This window comes from Cupressus sempervirens, chromosome 5 (genome assembly GCF_028749045.1).
Source record: "Cupressus sempervirens isolate cs-2001-9-10 chromosome 5, ASM2874904v1, whole genome shotgun sequence".
In the NCBI taxonomy this organism is placed as follows: domain Eukaryota; kingdom Viridiplantae; phylum Streptophyta; class Pinopsida; order Cupressales; family Cupressaceae; genus Cupressus; species Cupressus sempervirens.
Window position 1 is genome coordinate 308,890,605 of NC_143122.1, and position 22,644 is coordinate 308,913,248.

At 33.0% G+C, this 22,644-nt stretch overlaps 1 protein-coding gene across 1 annotated transcript; it reads right to left on the bottom strand.

The window, feature by feature from the left end:
• Positions 1 to 6,871: 6,871 nt before the first annotated feature.
• LOC149555849 (putative disease resistance protein At4g33300) lies at positions 6,872 to 9,524 on the bottom strand. Its single transcript, XM_089829568.1, has 5 exons — positions 9,417 to 9,524; positions 8,824 to 9,189; positions 8,254 to 8,601; positions 7,794 to 7,938; positions 6,872 to 7,677 (listed from the first exon to the last, which is right to left on the bottom strand). Exons 1-5 carry the CDS (start codon positions 9,522 to 9,524, stop codon positions 6,872 to 6,874), a joined length of 1,773 nt encoding a protein of 590 aa, XP_089685694.1.
• Between the last annotated feature and the right edge of the window lie 13,120 nt (positions 9,525 to 22,644).

Genomic DNA, 22,644 nt, shown 5'->3' on the forward strand with positions numbered 1-22,644 from the left:
AATGCCATAAGTTTATATACTGGTTTGAATTGCTTAACAAGTTTATCATAATAATAAGTACATAATGAGTAGTTACAAAATGTATGCATATAGATTATAACAAGATTATATATTTGTTTGAATTGTTTGACAAGTTTCATATAGTAATAAATGCATAGTGAGCAATTACAAAATGCATGCATATTGATTATAGAGAAGTTGAGGAAGCAAATAGAAATGGTAATACATGCATGACAAAAAATAAATATGAACAAGATGAAATCATATTAGTTTTGTTTCAATTTATATATTATTCAAATCATTTTTGATAGCCTTGATTTGATTTGCAAATATATCCATTTCTAAATATATGTACTCATAAATCTATGTTATTTACGAAAGATCTTAAAAATTTATTATTTTTATTATCAAATATATTGGCAATGATTCATATTTTTTTCAATAAATCTTTAAAAAAATAAAGATAGTTAATTTATATACACATTTTGATTTTAAAATTCAAAAATTAAATTATCTTAAATTAAAACTTGAAATGCATAAAGTAAATAGAATAAAAAAATTTAAAAGATAAAAAAAGATTGTATTTGTATCTAGATTTTATATTTAGAACTGTTGATTAAGAAAAAATATTGAAAATCAATTACAATTTGAAATTATATGCATGCAAAAATATGAAATAGATTACAAATATTTATATTGTTAAAAAATATATAAAGTTCGCATTAAGTCTAGATTTTTAGTTTTTTACTTTTAAATTTAAGTTGGTTCATTTTAGAAAATTGAAAATATAATTTAATATAATTCAAATTTTTTAAATAATATATAAGGAAGAAGAAAAATTAAAATATATATATCTAGCACATATATATTTATATTTTTTGGATTTAGTAATTACTAAGATAAAAATAAAATGTATGAAAAAATGTAGTTTACATATTTTCAATAGATATAGACATATTTCCTTTGTAAGTAGATTTTAGTTTTAAATTTGTAGTTTAATGTTATCATTTGATTTTTTACACAAAAATAATTTCATATTTAGAAAAGTTTGTTATATACATAGATTACTTTCTATATTTATAATAAATTCTAATACAAATGTTGTGTAGAGTATAAATATAAAATAATTGTTTTCTTATCAATATGCATGCAAAAGCATAAAATAAATTTGAAATGTTTTTAAAAATAAATAAATATAGAAAGGTAACATTTAAGTATAGATTTCAATTTTTTAGTTTTTAATTTATGTTGATTCATTTTGAGAAATAGATATAGAACTTTGTTTAGTTTTAAAATTTGAAATGATTTACAAACTAGAAGAAAAATTAAAATATATGTTATACAAATTTATTTCTATTTTAAAATAAAATCATTTCTATTTTTTAATTTAGTAAGTATCAAGATAAAAATGGAATGCATGCAATTAAATATTGTTTACATACCTTTAAAAAATAGAGAGATTTTATTTGTATCTAGGTTTTAGTTGCAAAATTATAGATTAATTTTATAATTTGAAATTTTTTACATTAAAAGGATTTGAAATTTCGAAATGTTTGTCATATATGTAAATTAATTTCTATTTCTTTTTTATTTTCATAATTTTCACAATTATTTATTTATTTAAAATAAATTATTTTATTTTAATTTCAACATAATACATAATATAAGTATTTATTTACCTATATTATAATAATGTATTCTAAGATCATCACATTCTCACAACTTATAGAGCTATCCATTATTTAAATCCTAGCAATAACCATAATCTCAATCCTAACTATAATCATAATCCCAATTTTAACAATAATCATTTTCCCAAACCCTTCACCCTAGGCTAAACCTTAATCCAAACTTTAACAATAATGTAACTACAATGTGACCTTAACTATGGCTTAAACCTTAAACATAATCTTAATCCTAACTTAATTCAATATTGTCTATGGATTGAAAATTGTATTCACCTGCTAAAAATATAAATCCAGCTATCTTAATAAATTAACCATTAACCTAAATTTAAGCTTTATTAAATCATACTTAGAAATTGAACCCTTACTCTAGAAATAACGAGTTTTCAGTATTGTCCAAAATCTTCTCCAATAAATTAAGCTTGTAACCTAACTTGAATACTTACACATAAACAAGTTAACCCTAATCTTACACTATGTAATTGATTTTAAGAAATGTTAGTGTACTATTGCATTAATCCTAAGTTATATTAAAAATTTAAGATATATTTAAATCATAATCCTAAATCTAATCTTGGCCAACTTGAAACATGTAACCTCAAACTTAACTCTAACCCTAATTAAATATTAAGTTAAATTGTGAACCTAATATAATTATAATTCTAAATTTAACCATAATAGTTCTTTGTTTCCTTTCATTCAATTACACAAATCATTCCTATCACTAATCGTTGCACGTACATAAATGCGCAACTGCTAGTTAATTTCATCTTTCAAATCTAATTGAAGTTTTAATTCAATTAAATCTTCTAAAATCTGAAAAATTAATTTTATGAGAAATTGAAATTTAAAAATTAGAAAATCTTCATAAACTGAAAAATCTATTTTTTCTAAAAATACAAAATCAGAAATGATTCTGAAGTATAAATTTTCAATTTTTGGAAACTTTATCTCTCCAAAATTGAAAATATCTCAAATTTTATCCTTTGTCTTTTTCAATTTAAAATTGGAAACTTTTCAATTTTTCCTCCAGTCTCTTTCATCCTTGTCCATTCATCATGATTTTCCCAAACTGATCTCAACCATTTATGGATTTCCAAAAAATCTATATAAACAATTCTCATATATCTTAATTTCATAACTAACTTTCAGATCGAACCTATGTCATTTTGCTATCATTTGAAATCCTATCTTTTTATCATATTTCTTGGAGCTTGGAGTCTAAGTGCTACAAAAATCACAGCTGTGTGCACACTTCATATGACCAAAGAGAAGTAACAAATCTTGAAGTATTTGATTGGTTTGCATATTTTATTATGTGATTCCAATTATTTAATGCTTCTTATTTTGTTGAACATTCATAGGCTCATGTTTGGTAGCTTATGTGAATTCATTATTAGATCATTTGGTGCTACTAATCCTCATTTATTGAGTGTGTAGATTTAAGCCTATACACTAACTAGTTTTTTTTATAGAGGTCTAAATAGAGAGGGGATTGGGGAAGTTATGTCTAAACTAAAGTATAAATCATTTTTATGAAAACCTGAGCCTCCTACTGACACCGAGTTAATCGATATTTTCCCCAACACACTAAAATAGCCCAGTCACTACAATATCAATATATTGTCACTTCCATTTATAGTTATAGTCTTCAAGTTTTTCAACCTACCAATCTCATAACTAAATTTTGAATAGCTAATCTATAGCTAGACTAGTGAGTATCTTCATTTTCCACCTGATTGTTGTACCCATGTAAACATTTTGGTCATGTTCGTATGGCTTGCCACTTCCTCCCGAGTTGTTTTTGTCTGCATGATTAGTTTGATTTTATATGATTAGTCTGATGTCTTCATTGTATTTTATCTCTTGATCAGTCCATGGGCCTTTTAATGACTTGGTCAAAAATCCACCAATTATTTTGGTTCATCCAAGTTTTATTTATTCTATTCAACTTTCGTTCCATACTAGAATGGGCCACTTGTCAGATTTCATGATCTTTTTGAGATACCCTAGTAGGTGAACTATAGCTACTTTTGCAATTCGACAAGTACCCATTTTCTATAGAGGGATCTCATATAAGATTTTAGTCTTTAATCTTGAATCTACTCATGGTAACTTGCTTTTGAGTTCTTTTGTCTGCCTACATTTGAGATTCGATTTGCTGCTTATCCAAACATCCCATCCATAAAGCTCCATTGACACGACAAGTAACCCATGTTCTTGGATATATGCATGTGTTTTGAAGAGTATATAGTGTTTTCGAACCTCCTTTATCTCTCTTCATCCTCTATGATTCCCAACTAAGCTTTTATTATTTAAGATTAGTCCTATGCATAGGTATCCTTATTATGTCGTGATCTCCATGGAGCTCCACATAAGTGTGAAAGTTTGTTTGTTACCACATTATGTTCCTTTTTAAGTGAAAAGACCAACATCTTGGTTTGTTGACGTTTAGTTACATCTATGTTTCTTTGGAAAATAGATGTGTTCCTTTCAAATGGTCGAGCTTAAGCAACACACTAAGCTTTGACTGTTTAGGTGGTTGTGGGCTTATTTCTTCCCCTTGCTTCATTTAAATTTATAAAATAATTGTCATTCACGTTTGAGTTTGTACAATTTTTTGTTCCAACCTGTTCAATTGCATAGAAAAAAGTGAATGACAATATATTGCCATCTAACTTGCCACTGAGATATTTTCAAACATTTCCTACTTAATGCAACGAATACAAGCCATGGGCGTCCTAACAATTCAGTCAAATCAACAGTTTGGTTGGATGCCCCGTGGTCTCATGAAAGGGTGTAGTTACAGGTTGCAGGTCATGGTTTTGGTCTTTGCACGGAGTAGCATTTATCACCTTTTTAAATATGTTTTATCATGTTTTATTCATATCTGACTAATCTATAAATTTGTTTCTATTACAGAGTAAGTATTATATTATATTTTATTAGGAAAACGATCTAAGGTAAGGTAAGTGGAGAGATAGAGGGGTACTAAGAAATGTTGTTGGTAAGAGAGACAATATTAATTAATAACAATCAAACCAGATTACTGATCCAAGTCATAATCTAAGATTGAGGATGAAAAAAATGTTAGTGTATGAGTTGTTATTCTTAGAAGAAGCAGAGCCAAGGCTTTTATTCTCTAATCAGTTAGACCCACCAAAATTTAATAACTGCTTGCAAAGTGTGACAATAGGAGGGAAACAATGCAAGAGAAAATGCACCCTCTAGTGGCAAATAAAACTTGTGATTTCCTTTCACTTCTTCTAAAGCACTGAGCTTTTAAATATCAATAGACATTTTGATTGACATAAGAAGACAGGTAAGAAAAGATACAAAACCAAATTGATTGCAGAAGGCATTAATCAGTACAAGGAAATTGACTAGGGTTCATAATTTTAAAATTAAAAATTTTGATGTTGAAAGAAGATTTCTTCCAATTAAAAAGAGAGAGTTGCACAGGGAAGCAGACATCGTAACATAAGATTTGCTAATTAGGCCTCATATTAGAAGAAAGGACTTCTCAATTTTCAATTTAAAGTGGCTGGTTTTGTGTTGAGGCTAGAAAATCCTCTACCAATTTAAGTGTTGTTTGTAAAAAAGATTTGATTTGAACACACCTAGTAGATTTTAGGTAAGATGTAAGTCCCTAGAATAAAATGATACAAAATATCCAGATTGATGGAGGCTTTTTAGTTCTAGAAAAAATACTTTTAGCCCCTAACAAAAATATAACAATCAATAAGAATGATGAAATTAGTCAACATAAATAAATTTTAACAATAAATCATTTTCAATTTCGGACTATTAAGATATTTCTTTTTTTTTTAAATTAATTGTATGCCCGTACATTAATTTGCAAGGACTAATAACAATGTACAAAGCTTTCTAGAATAACAAAAAGATTAGCTCACCAACATTGAAATATATATATATATATATATATATATATATATATATATATATATATATATATATATATATATATATATATATATATATATATATATATATATATATATATATATATATATATATATATATATATATATATATATATATATATATATATATATATATATATATATATATATATATATATATATTCCACTAATTGTCAAAATAATTTAAAAATGTTAATACAAAATTATAGTATACTATAAAATTAAAAAGTCAAATGTATTATTTATTGATATAAAATAATAGTATATTAATTGTAAATGAATATATATACAAGTCCCTTATTCAATTAAATTATCAAAAGTAAAACAATATTATTAAATTTAATTACATGATAATAAATTTAAAAACTATGTACCAATCAAAAAATTAAAAATTAAAAACTATCAAACATAAATATAGTCCAAATTGATTTTAATAATATGTTAAACTTTTGATAAAAGTGGTTACTACTTTTAGAAGGATTTTGACTTTTGTCATACATAGAGTCCCACATCAGAATTTTTTTGGCAAAGGGCATGATAGAAATTTTGCATGGAGTATTCATTTTTGTCCTCACTATGGATCTCCTTGTTCTCTTGTATCTTGATGATGGATCATGTAGTATGATCCAAAATATTGATGGTAAAAAAACTCTACACAATCAAATCCAGAAATTACGTACTTATACTGATGAATCATGTACTATGATCCAAAACATTAATGATAAAAAAACTCTAGACAATCAAATCCAAAAATTACGTACTTAGATTGATTCTGTTTGTTCTCCACCATCTCCCAGATGTATGTTAATGCTTAATAATTTATAAATTCCTTTCCATTTGCCAGACTCAGGAGAATGTAATATGCAGAAAAGAAAAATTTTGATCTGCTAATTTCTTACTCTAGGAAGACATGTTAAAGCACAAGCGAAAGGATTTAATTGTTGCTGAGGCACAATTTACCATGAAAAGAACATTCCAGCATGATCACTCGTATGTCTGCTGTAGCTAGGGACTAAAACCCTTAATAATTTAAAAATTAAAACATATGACATAAATACAATATTGACGGTAGTGCTAAGCACTCTGTGATCCTGCCATAAGTTTAAAGTGCATAGATAGAACTCCAACCCCAATGACACGAATGGTCTTAATTTCTAACTCCGCTTCTAAAACTAGAAAGAAAATTACTCAACCCATGGTCCATAGTCACTGTTCACAATATAAATGATTGCCGGAGCAAAGTTATGTGTCCAGAAACTCTAAACTAAATGTTGGTTCTGCAATTATCACATTAATCGACTCACGGAAGCGAGACCACTCTTTTTTAAATGGCTCATCGCAGATCACATCTGACAAAGACGTAAGGCCATTAAGTGTTTCTAGGAAGTTTCTTGATTTTTTTGCAATCACCCATGTTGAGAATTTTGAGTCTCTCCAACTTATTGAAGTCACGTGGAAGAGCCTCCAAGCCTTGACAAGGAAATGTAAATTTCCAAGTTCATAAATTGAGGCTGGCAGTTCTTTGAGATTCAGACAAGCAACTAAGCTCAGCACTTGAAGAGATCCTGCAACCTTCCCCAGATTCTCAGGAATCTTGCAAAGTTGATGGCAATTTGTTATAGACAGTGTTTTCAGTGAAGTGAAATTGCAAATACCAACAGGAAATTCCTCAATATCCTCACAACAGTCAATATTAATCTCTTCAAGTATAAGCAGCTTTGAGCACACTTCAATGTCAAATCGTCCCTTATCAGTGCTAAAGAGACTCAGTGACAGCTTCCTGAGATTTTCTAAATATTGAAAATAATCTAGATTAGGGACAATCAATTTTTCAAGCCGAAGGCTCTTCAGTTGAACCAGTGAACTGAAGGTTGACATGCCGTCAATTTTAGCCCTACAGGATTTCTGGTTGATTATGATAAGAATTTTCAACTGAGACATTTCCTGCACAAATGGTGGAAGGAAATATTCATTTCCATCAAATATCAATACAAGAGCACGGGCCTCTGGAAACTCCAACTTAGGCCATTTATTCTCTTTCATTGGACCTGCAAAAGTATTCAAAACTTTTTAAAGAAGGAATATATATATTTTGATGGGCCTCACTCATTTGCTTGAAGCCTGATACTTGTGAATATCAATAAACCAATTTAAAGCAATCAACCTGTGCGAATGGCAATAATCTCAGCGACTTTTATATCTCCATGTGAGGGATCTTCCCAGCAAGAGAATGGAGATAATCTCAACCTTTTGCATATCTTGTCATTTTGGTTGTTGTCCGCAGATTCCGCACAATAAATAGCCAAACGCTGCAACATATCATGTTGAACTGAATATATCTCACAATTGCTGGGAAAGCAAGAGTTAAGATGCATTCAATCTTCAGTGAGACATCTTTTTCAAGTTCTCAAAATGAAGTAGCAACATCTCAATGATTACAAATTTTGAGTTGAAGTAAAACGATTACATGTCCAAACTCCATTTAGATCATGCTGGAAGAAATGGGAGATTTACTCTTTCGGCTTGATGATCACTATCTATATCTTTCTGCTACATATTTCAATGCAATTTCAACAAAAGAATCTAAAAGAAGACACTCACCCTGAATTATGAGTTAGCTGTACCAAATTCAAGAGCCCTCTTTTTTCGAGATCAACAAGAATCATCGACGCATGCTCTAGGCTTAAGTTGTGAACATGAATCCGAATATCAAACAAAGCATCAATAGGGATTTTTTTAACTTCAGGAAACAATATCAGGTCCAAAAAGCATTTTTTTGTATCATTGTCCAGATCTTCTATGCTCAGTGCTAGGCGCTTGAGAACATCCTCTTCATAAGATCTAATATTGATTCGTCTTCCTTGTGAAAGCTGCCTTTTGGCGTATTCCCAATATGCATTTTCACTGTATTTATGTAAATAACATCCAATCACCTCCAATACAAGTGGTAATCCTAGACATTCTTTTGCTACCTGTTAGTACAGACTAGTTAGCCCCAATATAATCTCAAAGGGTGGCCTTCAGATCTACACATATTGAACTAAATGAACCATGCTTCTTAAAATGCAAACACAGAATGGATAGCAGATCTACACAATATCAGCTAGCAAAATATAATGTCGTATTATGGAAAATTTAGCAGACTTCGGGTTCACTAAAATCAACAAATGAGACATAGATAGACATAGGTATACCTCTTTGACTGGTTTCTTGTTGAACCATCCATCTGGAATGTTTTCTTGTCCAAAAGCCCAATAAAGAAAGAGGGATAGAGCATCTTCCTCTCCAAGCGAAGACATATAATGAGTGCTATCAAGGTGTATGGAATTGACACTGTCCCTAAATGTAACAACAATCTTGCATCCCTCTGCTTCAAACAACAATTCTTCGAGATTAACATTTGGCCCCACATCATCTAATATGACTAGAATATTTTCTCGCTTAAGCCTGAGTATTTCCTGAAGAGCCTCATGAATGCTCTCACTCTGAGAATCAGGCAACGGTTGATCCCTAGTAATCATTTTCCATATGTTCTCAAGAATCGTCTTGTTATCTGGTAGCTATGAAACTGTTTGAAAAATTATCTTGTCTCCAAAATGTTCTGAGAAGAAAAATGGAGAACGTAAGGTCAGGGAAATCAGAAAATAATGCAAGGGTCATTTCCAATAGATAGACAAGTATAAGTAAGGTCTCATTAGTAATTAATTAACAAACATAAATAAGTTTATTTGCTAAATTGCTAATTCATTGAGTCTGTATCGTATTTGTGTTGTTTTTCTTCTCCTACTAAGGGCAGTTTTTTCTGCGATGTGGTGGCCAATAAATTGCAAGGGTTGAGCACATATGCAGATTCGTAATCACCGCAGCAATATATGAATTCTTTCAACTCTCCCATTACTGCTGTCGTTAGAATGCATTGGGAGGTAACTTAGGATCAAGATATTGAAATTTGACTTCTTTATTGAGAGGTTGACGAGCAAGTCTAATCACGATTCGGTGATGTTACCAATATACACAAGTGTGAACACAAAGAGCATACTACAGTAAGTGAGATCAGGTCTTATGTTCTAGTCTCCCTAGAAGTTTAACGTAGGATTGTAGCCAGACTAAAAATCCCCACGCAACTTTGCCAACCAGACTAGAAGCTCTAAACACACCACTTCCTCATTGGAAACATTTTCTAACTTGTCATTTTGATATCAGAGGACAAGCCCACTTCCCAGTGAAAATAAAAGCTATCCTAAGCATAAGTATTCCGCATATTGGCCACTTGACCTGATAGTAAGGTCTTGATAGATCAGGGGCTCGAATGGATGGATCAAAGATGAGAAGGGGAGGACAGATGTCTTCACAGGAGTGACCAAACAGGATAGCTTAAGAGGAAGAGGAGAGCAGAGCAGAAAAGAGTACAGATTAAAGGGAAGAAGAGAGGACTACACCAAGTAAAGCAAGATGATGAATAAATGCTCTTCATACGCGTAAAATAGGAGAGGAGGGGGTTATTGAAGGGAAGAGAGGAGATATGAATGGCTGTTAAGCTCTTTAAGAAGAAGGAGAGGAAGAGGATATATTGAGAAGATAGGGGAGAAGATTGTATTGACATAACCAAGTTGAGGATTCAATTTCCTTTAAGCACTTCAATGAAGACAAAAGAGAAAGAGGGGAAGGGGAGAGGATTTCACATCAAAGGTGGAGGCATGAATGGTGTTCAGAAACTTCCAGGAGGTGAAGACAGATTGAGGGGAAGGAGAAGAGAATCCATAAACCACATTAAGGCATGAATCATTTTCAAGCACTTTGAGGAGGAGAGGATGGAAGAGGACTATCCAGCCTTGTCAACATGATATGGTTCACACAATGAAGAGCTCATCAATAGCAGATGAGACACAATTAACAAATACCAATGGAAAAGGATTCCCCTACTTGACTAATTGACAGTGATGGGACATATAATTAATGCCAACTCACATTGCAAGTGTGAAGTGGAGGTGGTGGTGAGGATAGTGGACACTTCTCAGCATTATGGAAATTAAAATTAGATCGATGTTTCATTTCAGGCATTCGACCCGAAATAAGACTTCCACCATTGATATGTAATCATCAAACGATATATTATTGTTCGGTACAACTCCACTGTGTTGAATTTATTACCCATTTCCATTTTGTAGCTGTTATGTAATACATTTTAATATGTACTTTTTTCCAAACAAGGAGGGCCTTTCGAGCTAAAGTCTAGTAGGCAAAAAATACCTTGATCAAACATCATCCAGTAAGGCATAAAATAGTCTGGATTTATATTAATTTGAAAAATATGAGTACAATCAAGATAGAAAATTTAAATAGTTGCATAACCTTATAAATTATATTCTATGAACATTTAACAAAGTACAATAACTTATAACTGTATGTATTATATGTTGTATATCCTATAAATACAAGTCCCAAAGGGTCTTGGTACCCCTTCTTATAGAAAATGAAGGGGTGCATACAAGCTTCAGTACCTTTGGTAACTAATAACTAATTTGCAAAATTTTCCCAAAAATTTTACAAAATGATTTGGGAAACAAGAAATTAATGAAGTACCTACCGCATAGCTTGAAACATTACCAATAAATTGTCAAGGTGTTCTATGTTTGCAGCATGTGGATTGAGCCTCTTTTGTCATCACAAATCATGAATTTCCTGGTCCAACACCTCCCTTTCTACCTCCTGCTCTAGTTCATGTAGGTCACTGATATACCTAGGATGATTTATCTAGAGATTCCACATAATGTTCATCATGCTACTAATAATATTATACTAATCTCCTTCAGACCCAACCTACCCTAGGTGCACTATAGGGTTTGGTGCCTGTCCTTTTGGATGCTCATGAATATGAAGTCCTGGGATGCTCATCAAATTTCCCAACTGCAGTTGTTAATCTAGAGAAAACCTTGTGCTTTGAGTACACGTTCTCATTTTTGTTAGCAACTTGGTTTTATAAAGCATGCATTTAATGCCAAAAGGAAATTAATTGTCATGTTTCACATGCTTTGAAAACAAGTTGTACAACATTCACCAATGTGTTACATTTGTTTGCATTAATAGCAACCAAATTGCCTCATTAATTATGTACCCTTTCCAGCTAAGGGGAAAAATTGCCTCATTAATTATGTATTTTTTTCCATCAAATGGGGAAACATCACCTCATAATTTATATATTATTTCCATTCAAGAGGGAAAAAATTGCATCCTAAGTTATGTATTTCACTAAAAAAACGGAATTAATCACACTGATTTTATGAAATTCTTCCACATTGGAAAAAAATTGTCAATTAAAACAAAGTTTTTGTACATTGAAAATTTTTCCAAGTGAAAATATTTTTTTTCCTCTTGAAAAATGATGGATTTGCCAACATTTTATAATTTTTTTGGGTAGGGGGTTTCTTAAAGTTATCCTTGGATGAAACCCATAACTCTTTATTGTTGCAATAATAAAAGTTCACCTGTTAGGGCTACAATTTGATCATTTCTAATGATCTACCCGGTTAGAGGTATGCTCTGTTAAAATCTTTTAAGACTATTAGGTCATACCTTAATTGAAGGATTTATTACTTACAATAAAGTAAGGACTCTATTAGAAGAATTAAATAGGACTACTAAAACCACTTTGTTACGAAATTTTCCCTGACTCAGTCTATTAAATTTGATTTAGTACTTGATCCTTTGGTTTGCTCTACAAGATATTTATGGATCTCCTCTCTTCAATATCTCTATTTGACCTCCCTATCTGATATACTGTATTTCATCCTTCACTGCTTTGGTTGCTTTGTCAGATCTCTTATCTGACTTAGCTTTCCTTACTCTTGTCTAAGTTTTTTCACTCCTCTGCTTCTTCATTCATCACACATAATGATTTTATGGTTAGAACCCCCCCTTAAACAGATAATTGTAGAAAGTTGTAGATCATAATCAATGATCCATATTTCATCTTTTTGTCATTTAATCCTTCTAATTTTTTGATTGGTTAATATGCTTATCTTGGGATTAATGTCTTCATCCAAAATGTGTAATTTTCTCCTTAACTATCTCTACAATCATTCAATATCATGTAGAAGTCAGCTAAAATGATTTACATAAGTGTTTGCATCATTACAAACTCATATGTCAAACCTGGTTTACTTGGCACTTGAATGTTCTAACGCTCAATCATAACTAACATTCATGTTACAAATCAGCTTCTATATGCTCGACATATACTAATTCAATCGACATTAATTAACTTTCCAAATTTTCAATATCTACTATTCTACTTGGCATCCTGACACTTTCTCTACTGGGGTACTTGACAACCTTTGACTTGTTCGGCATGTGAAAAAATATAAACAAGTCCTTTGTAGCTTGACCTTCTCTAGATGGCTCAGCCATAGTGATGACTGACCAACACTACTATGGAAATTACTAACTTTTAGACACTATTAGGAAACTTGGGCATAGAGATCAACACAATGTGCATCCATGCTTGAGACCCATTTTTGTCCCCCTCTCAAGCCCTGTTCAAGGATTGATTTAAGGAGTTATTTAAGGTTTAGTCAACTTGTGGGATAAAGTTCACTTTGAACCCTTTATAAGCCCATCGATTTTCTCCATTTTGCATCATGCATTCATGACATCATCTCACACACACTAGCACTCAAGCACTCAAGCCTTCAAGTCTTTAGTTCTTAGTTATTGTAACTATTTGAGTTTATTTTCTTACTTCTATTCGTGTTGATTTTGCTAATTAATTTAATTTTTTGATTTCAAAATTAATTTAGTTTCTTTCTTAGATTATTTTAATTCTAATTTTTAAACTAGTTTAATTTTTAATTTTTATAATTATTTTTTTCTCTTATCTTTATTTGTGCTATTTTGTTCATTTTATTTTTCTATTAATTTTTTGAAACAATTTTTTAACATAGAGGTTTTTTAAATGGTCATTTTATTGATATAAAAAAATAAATAATTAAATAACATATTTAATCTATTTGAAATATATTTTAGAAGTAAATTTTTTACTTAAATTGAAAATTATAAATTACTTATAATTTTCGTGTTAATAGATCTCGTGGGGTTAATCCTCTTAGATTCAACAAGAAAAGAATTTGTGGAAGGTCCCAGAGGAAGGTTGGATCAAAGTCAATTTGGAAAGGACTTCCAAAGGAAACCTGGGACCCTCTGGGATTGGTGTAGTTGTTAGGGACGAGAATGGCACTACTAGCAATAACGATAAAAAGGATATTAGAAAAACCAATAATCAGGCTGAGTGTCTAGTTGTAGTAGAACCAATATTGTTGGGCATGAGAATTGGGGTCGAAGAATCCATTTGGAAGGTGAATCGCAACTAGTGTTGAATGATATTGCCCAAGGTGAAATGGAAACTTGGTAATTAGATAAACATGGCATGTTGATACAAAGTTCGTTGGATAAATTTGATGAATTATATTAATCACGTGTAATAAGGGAAGGCAACGAGGTGGCATACACATTGTCAAAGTTGGGAGCTAATGTGAAAATTTGTATTTTAGAGGAGGATTTTTGCAATGTAGACCTGTACAAACTGATGCCACCATTGCATCAAAATCTCTAAAAGTAGACATTCCTTATGAAAATGGAGGTAGATGAGATCGTAGATGACTAAATACCCATAGTTTTGGCATGTGTGGTAGATTGGCAAGATTGGGTAATAATGGTAGTTAACATTAGGAGTTGTTCCTTGTCACAAAATTTCAAATACTCACCTTCCAAATTTTAATTTTATCTAAAAATTTGAGGCACGGAAGAGAGGTGTAGTGGCAAGATGGAGGCAAACTTTTCCTTGGCTACAGATGGGCAAATCCTATGCTCCAAGGGCTTCATTTCAACCATGTGGCTCAAGAATGTGTTCATGTTCGATGGAGAATTTTTCTAGTAGGCGCTAAACTTATTTTTTAGTGAAGAATATCTACAAAAAGATTAATGTCCAAGGTCAAATTTGGAGATTTCATCTCTGTTTCTGGCTTTATCACTTACGGTGGTTGATTTGAAGCTAGAGGTGATGTATTTGGTGAGAGAATGTGTAGAGCCGAAGTGGGGTGGCAGAATTGAAGATATTTTCATAATGGTGGACTTGGAGGTTATTATCTGCATGGAAAATCAACCTCGGTGGATGATTGGTGGTGCCCCAAGTGAGTTGCAACCCTTACCAGTGTGGTCGGCTAGCACTCTTGTTGAAGTACATCTCCCATTTTCTCGAAAAGGGTGGTGCAAGTTGCTGGAGTTCTTGCATGCTATGGAGTTGGATCAGGTTTTCATTAGGTACTGAGTGGTGAGGAAGTGCAAAGTGACAACCTAGAAGTCAAATGCGCTTATGGGTGAGGATAGGAAGTTGAGAATCTGAAGGCAAATTTTGGTAAGATAGAGTAAGAGGAGCTTTGAGCGGGATGGTGTTGGTTCTATTGGGGCCAGGCTTAATCGACTCATACGAACATGGGCCTAGCCACTCTTAGCCAATAGCCTAGGGCCATTGTTATGCATTAGGCTTAGGCTATTGGCTAAGAGTGGGCTGAGCCTACTCTTAGCCAGTATTAGTCAATGGTTCATGTGTGTCAGTTAAGCCCCTTGTTTTGGGGGTGGTTTTTGGTCTATGGACTCAAATGCCTCTAGTTAGCAGGGAGTTGGGCAAGGTGTTGATCTGGTGATGGGTTCCCTAGCTAAGTTTATAGATGTCTCTGGAACAAGCATTGATGTGTCTTTGCTTCTTCTCGTATGAAAGATTCTGGTGGGAGGTAGGCTTATTGCAAGGCTGGTGTCATTAGGGCAAGCATTGGGATTCTAAATTTTACCAAAAAAGATTTAGGGAAGTGGTTTTAATAAGTTTAGGTTGAGTAGCGTTTAGATTGGTTTTGGAAGTCTAGGTGTATGGATCATATTTATGTAAATTATGTGGTCATTTTGCTACGATGTATGTAAAGGGTTAGGTGGCAATTTTTGTTGGGAAGGTTTTTTTTTCACTGGGTTGGCATGGATATGTCCATGACATATGGAAGGGTCTTCTTGCCTCTAATGGCATATCTTGATATACAATTTTTTTTTTAGTATTAATATAAAGACTTTATTAATGATTAAAAAAATTAATTTAAATTTAATTTATTCACATTAAATTATATCTAAAAAAAATTGTATTATTAAAAACATACTAGTTTAGCATTGTAAGCACAAAATAATGATATAATAATTTTTAATGATACTATATTCTTCATGTACTAACCATTTTAATTAATTGATAACGAATTCCCTATGTGGGCACTACCTACTAGATTTGTCTCGCGTTGGAGATAAACAATGTTTTTCGACCTCTTTCACACTGCCGACAAAAGCAAAGGGTTTTTTTTCAACTTGTTTAACTTTCCCTATAGATGTTCGAGCTACTAAAGTTGGGTTTCGCACCTGAAATGCGATTTCCTGGTTGTTGGGAAAGGTGTTCCGATTTATCTTATCCAACTGATAGTGGTTTTTTGTTTTCAAGGATTTTGAACGTTCCATAGGTCGAACCTCATGCATGCTTGATCTTCATTAAAATGAGAAGTTTCTTGAGGAGATTGTAGTGATTTGTATCAGCAATAGTTTTTACATGAAGGAGAAATATTGCCATGAAGAAGAAGTTCGTCACATGATTTCTCACGGCATAGGCTTTGATTCTTTGATATTTTTTTAATTCCCTTTAATGTTTAGATTAATCATGCATACTTTAAAATTATTTATTATACATGAGGTAAATGAGATTAATATTTTGAATATAATATTCCACCTCATTTTTTTTGTGGGATTTAATTTCGATTGTCACCAACCCGTCCGAGAATCCCTGGATTCGGCTACAAATGCATCATTTGTCTTTCAACATTCCTCTCTACTTTTGAGTTGCTTGCTTTCGACCAAGTTAACCAGATTCTTATTATAATAAAAAGGTGTTCCCAGGAGAAGCAGCAGGAGTATTCTTCTCACAGAATATGAGGCTAAGAGTCCGTTTCGTTCCTGGAAGATGACAGGGATTGGTTTTTCTAAATCCGGATTTGAAATTTTTTGTGTTTGTTTCAAAATTGGCAAAATGGAATTAACGAACTGACTTCCAATTTTGCCTCAAAGCTAGGTTTTTCAACTTCCTACTAGCAAGTAGGAATTAAAAATCAAAACCTGGTTATGTCTTTTAAGGAGTGTGAAAACAATAGATTGGACTACTTTTTGAAATTTGTCTTCAACTCTAAGCTTGCTCATAAAAATGTGCCTTCACATGCATCTTCCAAGTGAAACAAACCGTTTAAGTAAAATCCCAAAAATTAGAATAAAGATTTGCAAAACCTTGATTTGTCTAAACCAAGATTCGTAAAAATTCCAGTTTTTTAAATTCCAGGAACCAAACGGACCTTAAGCATAAAGCCACATAATACGATTTGCCTTAAAACAACATAATAACTATCCGATTATTTCGCAAGCTAAGTAAACGAGAACAGAATATCATTTGCGAGCGTTCCAAAAAAATGTACACTATTCTGACAAACCGAAAGAAAGGAATTTGAAGTCTCTGTTATTAATAAATTTAGAATGACTTGACTTCAAAGATAAAATCAAAGAGATAATCTAGTGAGGCAGAAGGAAATTGTAATATTCACAACTATGGGAGTGTTTAAAAAATAAATACAGAATGAACGTGCCTTTCTATAGAGCGAAGTAATCAAATAATTGTTGCTGCTTGTGTCGAGATTGTGAGAACTGCACTGGGGCAAAATGGAATCCAATCTTGAAGTCGGTAAGGCTTTTCTCACCGTCTGTGTGTTTTTAGCATTTTCTCTTGATGCAGACATCAATTAAAGATTATAAAGAGAGGTTCTTATATTTTTTTTGAATCAGTTGTTCCACATTTAGGTCTCTGTGCTTGTCAATCACTATCCAGGCAAAACACGTGATGGATAGGATCATTTTTGTGGTCATGCCAATGATGTACAACATTATCCGTTGTTAGATGGAAAAATCAGCTTCTTCAAATAGAAAAATGCCTTGGGCATGATAACCTTAAGTCCGTTACTGTATCCTGGTGAAGTTTGTGCACATCTAAGCTGAAAGGTATCATGGACAGTCAAGATTCCATTGACGTTTCACAATGGTTGGCCAAAAACCAAGAAGATTCATACATCTTACAAGTGGGTAGCGATAAAGGGCTTGCTAGCATTTTCATGGTGCCAATTACTCTCAGAGAAAACGATGCCATCTTCATTCCTCAGGCGATATTGTTAGGGCCCTATCACTTCCTCAAACCACACCTTGCTGAAATGGAGTCTAAGAAATCTCAAGTCATTGCATGGACGGTTATCAGCAAGCTTCTCGGAGATTTCTTTGACCCAATTTAAAAAGTTCAAAATGGCGGGAGTCTTTCAGATCTTAAGGATGACAATTTCTTTGCAAGTGAAGTCCCTCGTTGCAGGGACTTCTATGGGGACGCTCATTTATTTAAAAATCTGAACGATGAGACTTTCGCCATGATGTTGTTTAAGGATGCTTCCTTCCTCCTCCTTTTCCTCTCCCACCATCGACCAAAAAAAAATCTCAGATAAGTATAGCAACCCATTCCATGATCTAAAGTCAGGTGAAGGTTTGTGGTTTGCTGTGATGACAAATGTCTTCAAATTGGAGAATCAAATCCCTCTGCTTGCCTTAGAGTCGCTCTATGCTTTCATTTGTGGTTCACTAAATCAGTCTAATTTCAAGAACTTTGTTGAAGGCATATGCTCTAGATATCCCCCTTGTGGATTGAACATAGACATGAAGAGCCACTAGATGTAGAGAGTTGTCGACATCTCCTGCATTCCATCCATGCGAGGCTCTATAGGAAGCGTCATCATGAGGGCTCTGACCAACGCCCTAATCAAAATGGCTGGTCTCCTCTTGCACGGCTTAGAAATAGAAATCACAAGGAGCGACAATTGGAAGAGGTCAGGCTTCGCAACCAATGAACGATTGGTATTCCGTCCGCTTTAGACTTGAGCAAAATCAGAGTAAAATTCAGCCGTTTTGATGGAGGCATTGAGCTAATACAGTTTGACACCACTCATTCTACTTTATATCTTCCCATGCTAAAGATTGGTATTATGACTGAGACGATCGTTAGAAACTTGATAGCATTTGAGGTATGCTCACCAGAGATTAAAGAAAACGCTGTTACTGCTTTTATTCGGCTGTTGAAGGAGGTAATCCACGACACCAATGATGTGGAGTTGCTGAGGAAAAATGAAATCTTTTCAACCTTGGGCATGGACGATGAGGAGATTGTGGAGATTGTGAAAAGATTGAGCAGATCAACATGGAATCCAATCTGTGAACCTGTCAACAATGCCAGGAAAGGCCTCTATAACTACTATATGAGAAATTTGGGTTTTGATCACAGCTTCGTGTGTAGGGTTAGTGGCACTTCTTATGACTGCGGTGCAAGTTTTTAGTCTGTTCTACACCTGCAGTATATAATAGTAGTTTTTAGGGGTATGCAATAAGTGTTTTTTTAATAAAACTATTAGTGCGTTTCTACGGTCTTGTCTACTTACTGTAGGCCTTTTGAGTCTTACACCCGTTGTATTAGATTGTTGTGCATGCAGCACTAGTCCCTGTCTGGGGTGGGGTTAGCACTAGTCCACTAGTCCCTGAATGATATCATACTCTGGTTTCTTTCTTTATGCTACATCTGTTAGTGGTTTCTATGAAATTTTCTTTGTGAAGGAAAATGATCTTTGTAATGTGGTTAAATTTTAGAACAAAGCACCCTCCTCCAGATGGATGATTTGCAAGTTTTGGTAATGGTTTTAGTGGTTTCCTTGGTGCTCTTCTTGATTGTTATTTGATATCATACTAGATGCTCTATCCTCCACTGTGAAATGGTCTCACACCTTTGAAAATCTTTTATTGCATAATAAACTATTATCATAACAGAAAAATAGATGTTTGAATTACTATTTCACCACAGTGCAGTTTGACCACTGTTTCACCTTTGTTTCATGGACTCTTTTTGCACACAAAGCTTCCATGTCCAGCTCCACTTCAAACTGGAGTCTTATATATTTCCTCAAGAAGAGGGCCTTCAAAACCATTGCCAAAGTGTGAAAAATAACGATTACAATCATTGATTATTAATCTCCTATCTTGAAAGATTATTTACCTCTCAAAAACTAATTCACAACCAAACATTAAACAACAACACAATTGCAACTTCACAAATATTCTGCAAAAAGAAATTTGAACACGATGACACAATATTTTTGGACAAAATTTTTCTTGGAAAAACCTCTAAGGGAAAACCAATTCTTCAAATGAAAAGTATATTAATCTTCAGCAATATAAGAGTTACAAAAGAATTCCTTGCCTCTCACCAGCAAAACTCTGACAAACTCCCAATATCTCCCATTGATATCTCCCACTATTATCCCAATGCTAACATTGTGCCCTTGTCCCACTGCAACATTATTCTCTTTCATTGTGAATGCATTTTCTATCACTGCAAATGATTTCACAAAATTTGATCAACTACTTGATTTGCTAACACTACAAATACATTTGTTATTGCTACAAATGTGTCTTCAAGACTTGATGATTACAAATGCCCCCTAGCCCTCCTTTTATACTACTCTCTTTGAAAAGAAAATAATCAATGCCATTAGCTGAGATAAAATAAATCTTAACAACCATAATTAAATTAGTTGTAATAATTTAATAATTAAATAATTATTTAATTAACCAAGGTTCTCAGTAAAATAAGTAATTATTTAATTAGGACTGGACAACTTTCTCACTACAAAAATTAACACTCCCTCTTGGCAAGGAATTTGTTCTACATGATACCCAACTTATCCTTGAAGAAGATGAATTTAGCCTTCCCCAATGCCTTAGTCAGAATTTTTGCTACCTACCCATCTATAGGTATTCATTGTAGCTGAACAACCTATCTATGTGCACAATCTCTAATGAAGTAATATCTAATGTCTATAAGTTTAGAACTATCATGAAACATCGGATTCTCAAACAACTTGATGCAACTCTGATTGTCATAATGTATCACAGTAGTTTCAACTCTCTGACCAAAAAAGGCTACTAGCAACTTCTGAAGCCATATAGCTTCACATGTCACTGTGCTAGCTGCAACTCTAATTGTCACAATGTACCACAGTAGTCTCAACTCTCTAACCAAACAAGGCTACCAACAACTTTTGAAGCCATTTACCTTCACATGTCACAGTGCTAGTTGTTATGTATTCTACTTCTGCTGAACTTAAAGCCACAAACTTTTGTTTCCTACTGAACCAAGAAACAACTACTAATCCCAAACTGAAAAAACACCTTGAAGTTGTAATGCCCCACCATGTGACCCAAAAGAAGTTAACCTAAAGTTTTGCTAAGTTTGTCAAACATTTTTTTTAAAGTTAAAGATAATAACTTAACAACAACAGTTATAACATAGCAGAACCAATTAACATACATCAACAACACATAAACAAGTTACAACTCTTAAGGTTTCCATGACATTGAAACGCATTTAAGTTTAATTAATAATAAATTTAATATATAATAAATCCACATCAAATAATAGTATACTAGTATGAATCCATTTAAATAATATACAATTATATATGATGCCACTTGGCAATAAACAAAATGCACAATCATCCATTGTACATGCCATAGGGTATGAAAGGCTGAAATAATATACATCATGAAATAAATTGCATCATCTCTTAAGATCTTATAAAATCAAATACAATACAATAGAACAACCATCCATCATAGAAATACAAGAATGGATAGAAAGGAACATCTGCACAAACACATCCACCAGCAATATTTGACCGTTAGATCTCAATGGTATAAGAAAAAGTACTACCACCCGACCTTGTGGAACCCAAAAAGGGCCACTCCCACCACGCTGAGGAGATAATCTCAAGTCCCAAACATGATAACAAACTCAATAATCAAATCCAACATCTAGGTTCAAGAAATCACCTAAAAGCAATCTAACTCAAAGGTACCGAGACACAAGTATCAACTAATCCTAGAGGCAACACAGACATGTAAGAAATCTACTATGCAAGTGGGCAAGTGTCATCGCATGAATCAATGCTAGAGTTACCCTAGCAATCTAACTTGACCTCGGCCCCCTAGTGACTCTATGTGGCACTACTATCCTTTTGTACTGACAAGGCATACTAACAATGTGTGGTCACAACCAAGCGTCCTCTCTACTCCCATCCTAGTCTGTACTAGAACATGAGTCATGGGGGAGGAAATACAAAGACTCTTATTAGGTTCATTTTATTCCCATTTATTCTAATGTTTTCACTTATTAAACAACTTACAATGGGTTACCCTAGCAGTCACTTTGGGCCCTCACCTCCATTGTAAGCCACTTCTCGACATGACATTATAAATAACTTACTCTAAACTCAATAAAATCAAAAGATCACAAAAGACCACATACCATACATCAATTCTTAAACAAGCAACTGAAAAGTACTAAAAGAAAACTAATCATAATCACAGATTCCACCAATACGATCATCCTAATGGGACTGATCCCAAAATCAATTATACAGAAACCAATCCATGTCATAACATGACATCACCTTGAACAAATCATACAATCACCTCAGTCCTATAAAAGCGACTGGAAAGCAATCCAAATGCAACTGATCGAACACTCAAAGGTTATGTTTGATAAGTCACACCATTCACCTCAGTTTCACACAAGAACATTGGAAAGCAACAATCAATGCATCAAAACATCTCATAGAGCATACCAGACACATTATTGTGGTTGAGTATAAAAGATCAAGATCAAAACATCATCATGACATCACAAAATAGAACTCTCGAGCTTCTGGTAAACATCTTGATTGACCAAATCTAAGTCAAACCTGAAAACCCAAACACCAGTAAATCACATGTTACATAAAGTGCATACAAAAGTGAATTTCATAATTCATTAG